Source organism: Maniola jurtina, chromosome 14 (assembly GCF_905333055.1).
Source record: "Maniola jurtina chromosome 14, ilManJurt1.1, whole genome shotgun sequence".
NCBI lineage: Eukaryota > Metazoa > Arthropoda > Insecta > Lepidoptera > Nymphalidae > Maniola > Maniola jurtina.
In genome coordinates, this window is record NC_060042.1 from 6,851,804 (window position 1) to 6,863,910 (window position 12,107).

A 12,107-nucleotide genomic window follows, 5' to 3' on the forward strand; every position below is an offset into this window, starting at 1 on the left:
CAAATACTAATGGGTAAAACGGGTAAAACCTTGGAAATGTGGATTTACTGGAAAATGCTCAAGATAACCTGAAATAGCTTTACACCGAACACCAAGGTACTGGAATTGGTCCACAAAGAGAGAGAACTCATGTCCACCATCATGCGAAGGAAGCTTGCTTTCTTTGGGCATTTACAGAGAGGAGGACAATAATTTCCAAGATTAGTGTTGGAAGGGAGAATTGCAGGCAAAAGAGCTCAAGGTCGCCAGAGACGCAAATAATTGGACGATATAAGGGGATGGATAGGGCTTAGTTACCCAAAGTTGAAAGAGGCGGCTTTTAATAGAGAAGCTTTTCGGATGATGATCGCCAAACTTCTTCGTTTCGAAGAAGGCACGCGATGATGATGATGATGATGATAGCAATGTTACCCATTTCTTACAGCTTTCAATACTCAGTCAATCTGTCAAGTGTCAACCGTGACTAGGACTAGTGTCAACTGTCACGTAATAGCTGTCAAGTGCTACCTGTCAATTGTCAACCTAACTGTCACTGTCAATTGTCAAACCACAAGTCAACCGTGAACTGAAGTGTACGGCGGTGAGGTCTGAATTTCTGAAAGAGAAACTGGAATTCGGAAACTCAGAAAACCATTATTTATTTTAAATTGTGACTTTGGCGTTGGCTCGCCAATAATTATTAAGTGGTAGCTAATTTGTGATTAATGTGATAGTACTTAACTAGAATTATTGATTGTGTGTTACTAAAACTGAAGGAATAAAGATTTTCAAGTGTACAATGTATGGGTAAGCTATTTTTAATTATATGGATTTCGTAGCCTTCCTATTTTTATAAATCGCACTCGCTACATCACGCAGGAGCGTCAGATTAATATTTACAGTATATATTTGTAAATAACATTGAATTTTACGAAAGAAAAATTACCGTGTGTTACACAAGAGAATTCTTTTTATTTATGGAAGGTTGCTATAAATTTAACTAAGTTATTTCTAAAAGATAACACCATATAAAAACGCGTTTTATTTCAGCAGTAATTAAAAATGTCTTGTTACGAAAAATTAAAGCTCCTTGTCTGGAAGAATTTTCTATTACAGAGAAGGCATAAATGGCAAACCATATTTGAAATAGCGTCTCCTGTGATATTTTCTTTATTTTTAATACTAATACGATGTCTCGTCGATCCGCAATCGCAACCACAAGTTGCTTATCCACCTTTCCTGCCAACATACTTCAATATGACTGGAAAACAATTGTAAGTTATTGTATTTTACTTGCAAATAAAAAATACTTATTAATACTTAAAAATATTATTTAAAAATAATCCATACAATAATTACTTAAAAATAATCGATTAATTATTCTTTAACCACCTATACAAGTGACATTTTCTTACAAAAATCCACTGTAATCTGGTCAATTGTAACTTTCTTATGAAAGTATTTCTTATCTTATCAGTTATGCCTATTATATCTTACCTTATCAGTTATGTCAATGAAACAGTCTTTAAAATTTGGGACACTTTGCTTATTCATGTATTTTTATTTAGAGGGAACCTAACATCTGCAAAAAGAGAAGGCACTTTGGCTTTCTCCCCAGAAAACCCACTCACCAGAAAGGTGACACAGGATGCCATGGCCATGGTGGCATTAGATAATCTTGATGGTTTCATAGCTCTATTGTTTGACACTAAAATGCTCCCTGATCCCAAAGGATTTAATGATTCTAAGGCACTTGAGGTAGCCCTAACTCAACCAAATGCTATGAATCACATCCTTGTTGGTATACAATTTGATGATAATATGGCAAGTGAGTAATTCATATTGTTTACATAAATTAATTGGGTAGATATATACATTAATAATAATATTAGCAAAAAAACTGTGTCAACAAAATAACAGGGTTATCAGATTGATTATTTATATTTTAAAATGCAAAATATCTCACACTGATACAGATGACACAGATTTTTTACTATCTGCTCTAATTTGTAGATGCTACAGAGTGGCCGGATAATATTGAGGTGACATTGAGGTTTCCAGCAGTAATGAGGATTCCTATGGTGGAACATCCATTGAGGATTAGCTGGAGGACAAACCTCTTATTCCCATTATTCCCACAGCCAGGCCCAAGGGATCCTGAAGACATGTATGGGGGAAAAACACCAGGTTTAAAGCTTTTTATATAATTAAATAATAGTTAACTTATTAGGTATAAATACAATTATTTCAGAAGATCACCTACTGCATGAAAAGATATTTTTAATTAAATATTCTGAAGGATAATCTAAGCACAAAGTTTTCAATCGTAATACCTATCTTATTGTTTGTCGTCTTGATGATTTTTCCCCGTAATAATTTACGCAGAGGCGCCGCACGTGTATTTATCGATGACGCAAAGAAATAGTTACCTAAGTACTTAGGTGTTTAAAGATCGCCTAGGTAGCTACATAGAATTTACCGCGTCGATATTTTTTTATCGTCAACAACCTACTGGCCTATACTGCTTATCCTACAAAACAATAGTGGATTAACGCATTAAGTAATTAAATTAGACTAATTTCGACAAAACGTTCCCCCTGTTGTGTTGGGGAAGGCCAGGCAAAGTGAACACCTTAATTATATTTTAGACTTTTGCGGAAAAGGTATTAGATACAAACACAAGACAAACATCACAAATCAGTCTTTTTTCATTGGTGTTCTGAATTAAATCATCATTGGCATTTTATAATTTAACAATTTACTTACTTAACTAAAAACAAAATTCAAAAAAGCGTGACCTAGGTTCACCTAAGTACCTACCTATTTATTTAGAAACACATCAATTAATTTTAATCAAGTCTCTACGTCGTTTTCTTCGTCGGTGTTTTTCTATGGGAATAGTAACGCGAATAATAATGCGTCCGTATTCTTTGAATGGTAAGGCGATCCCAGACCAGCTAGATCATTCGCTAACCTCAATGTCCAACGCTGAATGATAGCCACCGAAGTTGGTTGGTTCTACATTGCTGCTTCACTGCATGATATTACAATAATTTTTCGTTGGAAACCTTCAATGGATTAAAAATGAGCTCGTTGGCTATCATTCAATCGAAAAGAGTTAGCGAATCACCCCGCTGATCCTTCCTATCTGGGAAAATAAAAATCGTCGAGCAATGTTTAGGCCAAACTCCAAACGTACAAGGGCACGGTTTCGTCTCTTGCTCGGCGATAAATATATTATGTTAATGATACTGATGATAATCGCGATCGACAGTTTACGTGCTCTCCTAAGCACGGAGACGGTAAAAGCCTTTATCATCCTTTTACCGTTTTGGATCAATTAACACAGTCATCTATAATAATGCGCTAATGCGAATACGCCACACAGACACACCCCTGAATTTATTGGAATATTTTCAGGTTATTCTCCGGAAATGTTCTTAGCCGTACAACATGCCGTTTCCCAAACAATAATAAAACAAAAGACAGGCAAGTCGATAAATACTAAAGTGTACCTTCAACGTCTACCTCAACTGCCGTACAGGAAGGATGATTTACTAGTTGCAATGGAGAGGTTCATATCAATGATCATTATGATGTGTTTTGCTTATACTTTCGTCAACACTGTGAGAGTCGTCACGGCTGAGAAGGAAATGCAGCTAAAGGTAAGCTTTTGAACTTTTTTATCAGCGTTGAGTCATATAGTGCCCGGCAAACAATTTGAACCTGAAGCAGCGAAGCGGGAGAAAGTTGGCGAATCTGGGAAGCGAAAGTCAACGTATCAACCAATCGCGTGCGCCCGCCATGCTCAAGTTGTTTGCCGGGCACTAAACATTACCTCCAACAATAGCGCTCTTCTTGTCCGAACAGCGTAGATCTATTTGGTATGCCAAAAAGTGTTGGATCTCAACTTTCGCTCGTACCTATCGATCTCTCGTATCGGTCGTCAACAACCATTTAAAAGTATTGAAACAAGCACAAGACAATCTCCATTTTTGGAACTTGGTTGAAAATAAAAAGCAGTAATATTTTTCCATTTAGATACTTATTGATGTGACCGCGTTGGTTAACATTGCCGTATTTATTAATTACCAACGAACCTGTTTACGATGTCTTAACAAAAATTGAAAGTTTCGACGATAATGTCAATTGTATAATATAAACTATTAAACAAGTTGATTAAAAAAATAGCACTAAAGTAATAAATGCATAATAAGGCATCAGATAAGCTCGAGATTGCACGCACGCAGATGCAACATTGCGTAATGAGAAATACTGGTTAGTGTTTACTCATAGTATACCTACCTACCTATTAGTGGGTTTGAACTTTCGAAGGTTCAACGGAAGGCTATAACATAAACCAAAGGTATTTCGTATTCCGTAACATACGATCTTCTTGAAATTGAATGAGGCCGTTAAAATAAAATTGTACCTTTGCAACTTTATGTATTCATAATAATGGTCATATCGCGTGACAAGAACGTGAAAATATCTCTTCAAATTGATTTTATAAAGAGGCAAAGTTTGTAATTTTTGATAGGAATGAATTATTCCGATCCTAAAAATTCTTTAACTGAAAGATAGAACGAATTTTGAGAAATGCCCCATCGCATAGAACATCGGCTGCTTGACAAACTCCTGGCGGTCTCTCCATCCACAATGATTGGAGAATCGACGTAGTTACTTGCCCAGTTCGGTCCCCATTTCTTATCTAAACATAGGTTCCAGTCAATCCAACCCACTAAACTACGTTATCTCCGAGCGTTATAAGACTTAATATTACGTGGTTCAAGTCGTGGGTAAAAGATAGTATAGTAATATAAATTGAAATGAAAGCCCTTCTAAAATTCATCCTTCTTATTCTTACCTTATAAAAAACTGAAGTTATGACCGCGTTGATCATGCATTATATAAATCGAAGTCATTACAAAATATTCATTGGTAAACATTGTGGACTGTTATATTGATGACACTTCGGTGCAATGGCCGATTTTAGTTCCTATAAAAATACTAATAAATTAAACTATTTGTGCTAAAAGATCACGGACTCCGAGTCGACCCAATGTAGGGTCTTTGACCGCCCATCAGCTGACGTTTGCAAAACAACTCATTTGACCGGACTTACCAGTTTACTCCATGTACAGACAAGAAGCGAATCAAAGACTTATGTGTTTTAAATTGCTTTTTTCAGCTTCATATTGAAAAAGACAAAGGCTGAGTAGTAAATAAATCGTACTTATAATATAAGCTTACATAAAATAGTAGAAGATACCTATATATATTTCCATCATTTACATTAACTGTCTTATGAATAGTTTTTGTGCGTCTGGCTCAAAAATTATAATGAAATTATTATTGTGCTGAGTAAGACGTATTGTTTTTACACATACTAAAATACCTGTAGGTAAAATTAAAAATGATGACTAGGTATCTCTTATTTTTTTTTTAGTAAATAAATGACTATATAATATTATAAAGAGGAAAGATTAGTTTCTTTGTTTGTAATCGATAAACTCTAACAATACATCAATCAATTCATTGATTTCAAAAATTCTTTTACCATTTGAAAGGTGAATTATTCCGGACTTGTATCAGAATAAAAAAGACTGTCGTCTCGATCAATCAAAAGCTCCAAAATAGATGAAAAGACGAAGAATGACAATTTTATAATATTAATGTGTCCAATGTAAACAATGCCCTTTGTTTCAGGAAACCATGACAATAATGGGACTACCTTCTTGGCTCCACTGGCTGGCTTGGTTTATTAAGCAATTCTCGTTCCTATTGATTTCTATTCTGCTTATGGTCATATTGTTTAAGGTAAGATTTCTTATTTATTTTATGTGATAATACTGTTTTTACATAAAATTCTATTGTTTTTTACCCGACTATGGCAAAGCCCAAAGGAAGGGTTATGATTTTAGCAGTACATGTATGTATGTACTTATTAAAGTACCATTTGTGACCCTCTAGAGACACTTTTTATAAACATTGACGCGCTCCACGCCACGCCACAGGTATAGACTTTCAAGTCGAGCGTCAGTGGCGTCAGTAACGCCGCAACGGAGCGTCTGATTATATGTAGTATTAGCTGTGCCCGCGACTTCGTTCGCGTGGAATAGTGACTTTTCGGGCAGCATATACTATGTACGTTAAAAATGTTCGCCGTGATTCTTTAAATTGACATAACTTTTTTATTTATGAACCGATTGACATGAAATAAACACTAAATGTTAAGTGAAGCTTACTACAATATATTAGTGAAAACCGTATCTAAATCGAATAAGCCGTTTCTGATATTAGCGTGCACAAACACACAGACAAACAGACAAAAAAAAATTAATTACAATTTCGGGGTCGCTATCGATATAATAACAACCCCTGCTACTTTTTTTTATATATTTCCATTGTACAGACACCACTTTTCTACAATTTTATTATATGTATATAGATGTACTATCTAAATGTGGCGAAAACGTCTTTCAAGCACGGCGACACTGACGCCTGAGTGACGCGGCGTCTAGTGTCGCTGCGCAAGAGTGACGTTCCCTACATTCATAGTACTTACTTTTATGATGTGTGTGAATAAACCCGAACACAAACCGGCGAATAAACTGACTCTCGCTTTTATAAATATGTATTAGAAATACCTACTCTCCAAACAGTTTAAAATGTGGAAATAACTAGGCATTAATTTTAATAATGGTGTTTTAACAGTTAACACATTACTTAAGTTAATAACCACGGTCGGTTTTTATCTACTTACCGAATTACTTAATGGCCTGCGCGCGTATAATAATTTGATTTATTACAGCGAGACGGACATACGAGTGAATTACCATATTTTAGGGTTCCCTAGTATAGGTAATATCAGATAACGCATTTTTTATTGAATCGTCATGCGTCATAGTTTTGTCACTTTTTTGCCTTTTAAGTTTTAACCTTGATTCCTTTGAAGTTCAAGTATCGTATCAAGTGAATTATTTTAAACCCTGGTCAGAAAAACCGCACGGCGGCAGCAGCCAAGAGTAAAGGTGCCCACGCACTCGAACTGAACTGCAGCTGAACTGCGCGTCGCGTCAGCGCCCCGCACGATTTTCTCTCCAGCCGCGACGCAAACAATGTTTCTAGTTTTGTCATAAAATGTGTAAAACTGGTAAACAGTTGCAGTTGCAACCAGCTCCGCAGATGACCTATGTTGACATACTCGTACCTACGTAACTTTGCAAATTAAAAGTTGCAACGGCAGCAGCGCTGCTTCATAGTGTGTTTAACCACGCGTGAACACCGTAACTTTCTTACAGTTCCACGTGTAATAGTAATAACTACAAACCTTGTCGTGCACGTTGCCGTAGCGCGTTTTGTCTGACCAGAGCTTTATTTATGCCAATAATTTCACGTGCTCGCTAATGAGTCGCTAAGAAAAATTGAATAAAGTTTTTTAAGCTCTTTGTTTTTACGATCCCGAGGTTAAATTTTATGGATACGTGCCAAGGAATTATGAAAGACAAGAATTAAAATTTAGGACTTCCCAACCGTTCGTTTGACGGCTATCTAGTGAATTTTTCCCCTCAATTAGGCGCAAAGGCCCGGTAACTACCAAAGCGGAGATGGAACTCCGCCCATCTGATTGATCTTCTTAATACATCTCCAAAGTTCAAATTAATCTAATGCTAATCTACAAGTTCAAATTAAGTTAATGCTAGTTTGAATTGTTAGCGCTACATAAAATGATTCAGATAGGTAAAATTACCTGGGTTCAAATTGCGTCGGCGTTGTGAGCCGAATATGTAAAAAGTTTATTGAACTGTCATCCGACTCTGGATGATATTAGTGACTCGTAACGTACCTAAGCCACAGGCTGTCGTGCCTTTATACTTTAGCCTTTGCACGTGACTCCGTCCTCATCGAGCAGGGTTTTTGAAAATTCCGCGGGATTTTTTGTGGGATAAAAAGGATCCTATATATATTTCCTATAGGTAGTATTTTTAAGCTTTATGCTTTTCTTGAAATAAATCGAGTTTAGACAGTTTGTGGTTCCTACAGATTTGGTTGATTTTTGACGATCGACACGATCGAAAAAAAAAACCCTAAATGTGTAAGCAACAAATGATCGACATGAAATTTTTTGACGATCGTTTCTGTTGATCGATAAATCAACAAGTGATGTGATTTTAACCTTGATATTTATCGATCGTCTGTTGGTTTTGTTGGTAGCTATGAAATGGCCACCTACAAACACTTTCGCATTTATAATACATATTTGTATAGATTGGTAGGTACCGGTACTATTTTTTAATATTTATACCTACATTAATTTTTCCATAATAGGCCTATAATACTAACCATTTATTTTTTCTAGATGTTTACAAAAATATCGTGTTTTAGATCCCGTTCAACTCAACCGAAGACGGAGAAGGGTATGCAGTGTTAACTTTCACGCCTTGGACAGTTTTGTTTTTCTTTTTGATGCTATTCGTTATAGCATCTTTGGCCTTCAGTTTCATGGTCAGCGTATTTTTTACTAGAGGTATGATCATTTATATCATTTTGTTTGTGAATAATAAAATCTGTACATATAATTACACTGATCAAAATACCTTTTTTAATCCAAACTTTGGCCCACTGAATACACTGTGGTCTTTTAACTAAAAAGCTGTTAATTGCAAAAATAGTTTTTGAGTTATCACCAAAAAACGTAGGGAATTTTTAAAAACTATTTTTTCTAAAAAGGAATGCTACGTAAGACCAAGGTTTTTACTTAGTTGATTTTTTATTTGGTCCTGTAGCTGTGTAGCATATTTTTTGAAATCATCAGTTTTTCTAAAATCAAATATTTTGGCTTTAACCCTTAATTTTTTTTAGTAGTTATAGCTCTATAAATATAATGTTAATACAATATTACAAATCTGAACTTATTTTTAACCAAAAAGGCTTAAACTGTGCTGAAATTGAGTCCAAAGTTATTCATTGATCAAAAGTTCCATGAGTTCATCCCATGGATTCCATCACTGAATTAAAACTTCAACTAAGCAACACAGCTTAAAACTGTCCAAAGTTCGTGATTTTGATCAAAACGGTATAGTTACAATAAAGTTTCAACAGTTTTCGTTAATTTTTCAGCTCTTTCAGTAAATTTTTATTTCGTGTAATTACATCGATTTTTTTGCCAGCTCCTTAGTTGGCATCAGATAAAAATAAATAGGCCCTTCGTTCCACCAAATATATCGACAAATCACCCACCCCCACGTAAATAGTCAAAGTTCTTTTGTGTTTTAATCCCGTGGGAACCCTTTGATTTTCCAGGACAAAAATAGCCCATGTACTTTTCCGGGATGCAAGCTATATCTGTACCATTCATGAAAATCGGGAAATAGGATAGACCTTTTAAAATCTCGTGGCGACTCTTGTTTTCCGGAATAAAAACTAAAAAGTAGTTTATATCCGTTGCCGGGATGCATGCTATCTCTGTAAGTTTCCTCAAGAAAAGATGACAGACACACACTTTCGTTTTTATAATATTAGTATAGATTGCACTTTTATCAACTAAAGTATAGTTACAGTTAAATAATCTACAACTTCTTCAAGAAAATTGCTTAAAACATTAACAATTAATAATATGGGAATTTCCTCAACTGTCACATGTGGTCATTCTGATACTTATAACAAAGATGCTTTTCGATTAGAAACTGGAATATGTATTTAGTTTAATACTGTTTTAATACCGAAACGAGAATGGACACTAATTAATTGAATCAAATCATTCTACATATTGCCGCGAGACCCCATTACTACCCATATCATAAATGAAAAGTGTGTTTTTTGTTTGTTTGTCCTTCAATCACGCCTTAACGGAGCAACGGATCGGCGTGATTTTTTTGCATGGGTATAATTAAAGATCTGGAGAGTGACATAGGCTACTTTTTATCCCAGAAAGTAAAGGAATTCCTATGGGAATTTAAAAATCTTCATCCACGCGGACGAAGTCGCTGGCTTCAGCTATACTAGTAATAAAATAATTCTTTGTCAACCCAGGAATGAACTTGGCAAAGAGTGACTGGATTACAAAGTTTAACTAAACGAGGATAATAAGCAGTTTGGTGAAAGTGGACCTTAGCACAGTTTTACGAGATCGTAAAATGTTGTTATTTGGTAGTACGTTACTGCAATTAAATATGTCAGGATACTTTGAAGCAGACGATTACTTTTTTAATGTTATCTTTCGTTGGATCAGTTACCTATTATTATGGGTTGTTACCTTGTAGCATGTACATTGTACAATGTACATATACCATTAAAAAACGACTGTGACTTGTTAATATTTTACAGCGAATACAGCCGCGTCATTCATGGGCCTCATGTGGTTTTCAACGTATGCGGCATACATGCTCACCCAGATGCTCTATGAGGATATAAGTCTCACGACTAAGTTATTACTGAGTCTGATATCGAATGCAGCGGTGGGATATGCGCTTCAAATGCTGATCATCTGTGAAGGCACCTCGAGAGGTAAAGTATCCAGTAGTACAATGAGTCTTATGTTGAGATCTATTGAGCGTACTTTGACTTTGCTCAGACTTATAACAGAGACAAAATAAAAGGATTTTTTTAAAGAATATACATCTGTCTCGTTTTTACTCTTAAGTAAGGCCTGTGCAAAGTCAAAGTACGCTCTATAAATCTCCCGGTGGGAAACCAGAAAAAACATCTAGAACTGTTGAACAATAGGTTAATTTATTAGGTTGTAGCTAGTCCTGTTAGTCTTTAAGGCTCCATTCACATTAGCAACGAATCGAAGTGAATTTCTAAAAGTTTGCATAGAATATTAACCTCATCTTTACCACGTGCACTAATTTCTACCGAGAAAAAAAAGCGTGCTAATTTTTTGACATTAATTATTAAATTAAGAAATTCGCTTCGATTTGTGGGCAATGTGAATAAAGCTTTAGGGCGCGTTTATTTAAGGCGATTTTTTTTTTAATTATATAGACTAGCTCTTGGCTGCAATCAGACCTGCTAGCAAGTGATGATGCAGCCTAAGATGGAGCGCGCTTGCCTAGAAGTTGCCTATGTATTATTGTTGAATTATTCACGTGTAAGCGCGCCGAGTGGCCGCTACGCCTAAGGCTAAGTTCAGGATGACAAACAGTTGACGCGCGACGACGCGTAATTGACCGTTTACCTGTCGAGCGGCAACGAGCGATACGCGCAAGTTCCAGTCTGTTTTGATTGAGTAGTATATGGCCAACATTTTATGGTTGTAAAGTGGACGCGACGCCGCCCGTGTGGCTGTGTGTACGGACCGCGCTGTTCTAGCAAAATAAGCCCAAACTTCGTTTTTCAACTATGTCACTGATTGGTGCGGGAGAGAATGCAATGCAATTGGGTTATTGTGAAGAATTTTAATTGTTGTTGCCTAAATAGTGTTCACACTTGTGTTTCACAAACACGAGAGCGCGCCGAGTGAGCAGCTCCGCGCATCTGTCGCACAAAAATTTTCGCATAGTTTAACCGCCGCCTTAGCCCAGGTGTCCGATATTCCAGACGTCACGTTTCCATACATAGTTATTTATTAGTTTTTTCATCGATGTATATGGATGGGCCCTACGAAGATAAAAAACGCGCTCAAAAAGTCACGAGAAATTGCAAAAGTCTCTTGACTTTGTCAATGACTATGACGTAAGATTCAAGCGTATTTTTGCGGACGGAATTGTATGGGAAAGGCTAATCCATATACATCGATGGTTTTTTTAGATTCGATTAGAACCAGTACTAGTTACCTATAAATGAGCTTATGTAATTAGCTGCATAAATGACTAAGGACACCGATATAAGTTGATAAAATCGATGCAATATTAACAACTTACTGAGACCATTAGTAAACTCAGTAGGTACATAACTAACACTACCTAACACCACGTAACACTTTAGTGTTGAGTTATTTCAAGGTTCAATAACCGAAAATATTGATTGACAAACCGCAAGCTAAGAGCCTTTAGTTTTTAGAATTACGCGTAATATAATATCCTAATGATTATGCAATGTGGTTGAATTTTTTGAGTCCCTCTTTTATTTGATGCACCTAAGTGAAGGTTTTAGATGATATTCCAATCATTATATTTACCAAA

The 12,107-nt window shown here is 35.9% G+C and overlaps 1 protein-coding gene across 3 annotated transcripts in view; it reads left to right on the forward strand.

Annotated features, from left to right (window-relative positions):
• The first annotated feature begins 561 nt into the window (after positions 1-561).
• LOC123871720 (phospholipid-transporting ATPase ABCA1-like) overlaps positions 562-12,107 on the forward strand; it is a 31,707-nt gene continuing 20,161 nt past the window's right edge. For 2 of the 3 annotated variants that reach the window (XM_045915635.1, XM_045915638.1), the window contains exons 1-8: positions 562-786; positions 1,030-1,253; positions 1,548-1,807; positions 1,993-2,166; positions 3,400-3,644; positions 5,689-5,799; positions 8,368-8,509; positions 10,309-10,488. In XM_045915635.1, coding sequence (XP_045771591.1) covers positions 1,042-1,253; positions 1,548-1,807; positions 1,993-2,166; positions 3,400-3,644; positions 5,689-5,799; positions 8,368-8,509; positions 10,309-10,488 — 1,324 coding nt within the window. In that variant the 5' untranslated portion in view covers positions 562-786; positions 1,030-1,041. The remainder of the gene's footprint in view (positions 787-1,029; positions 1,254-1,547; positions 1,808-1,992; positions 2,167-3,399; positions 3,645-5,688; positions 5,800-8,367; positions 8,510-10,308; positions 10,489-12,107) is intronic. The other variant, XM_045915636.1, reaches the window with a different exon arrangement.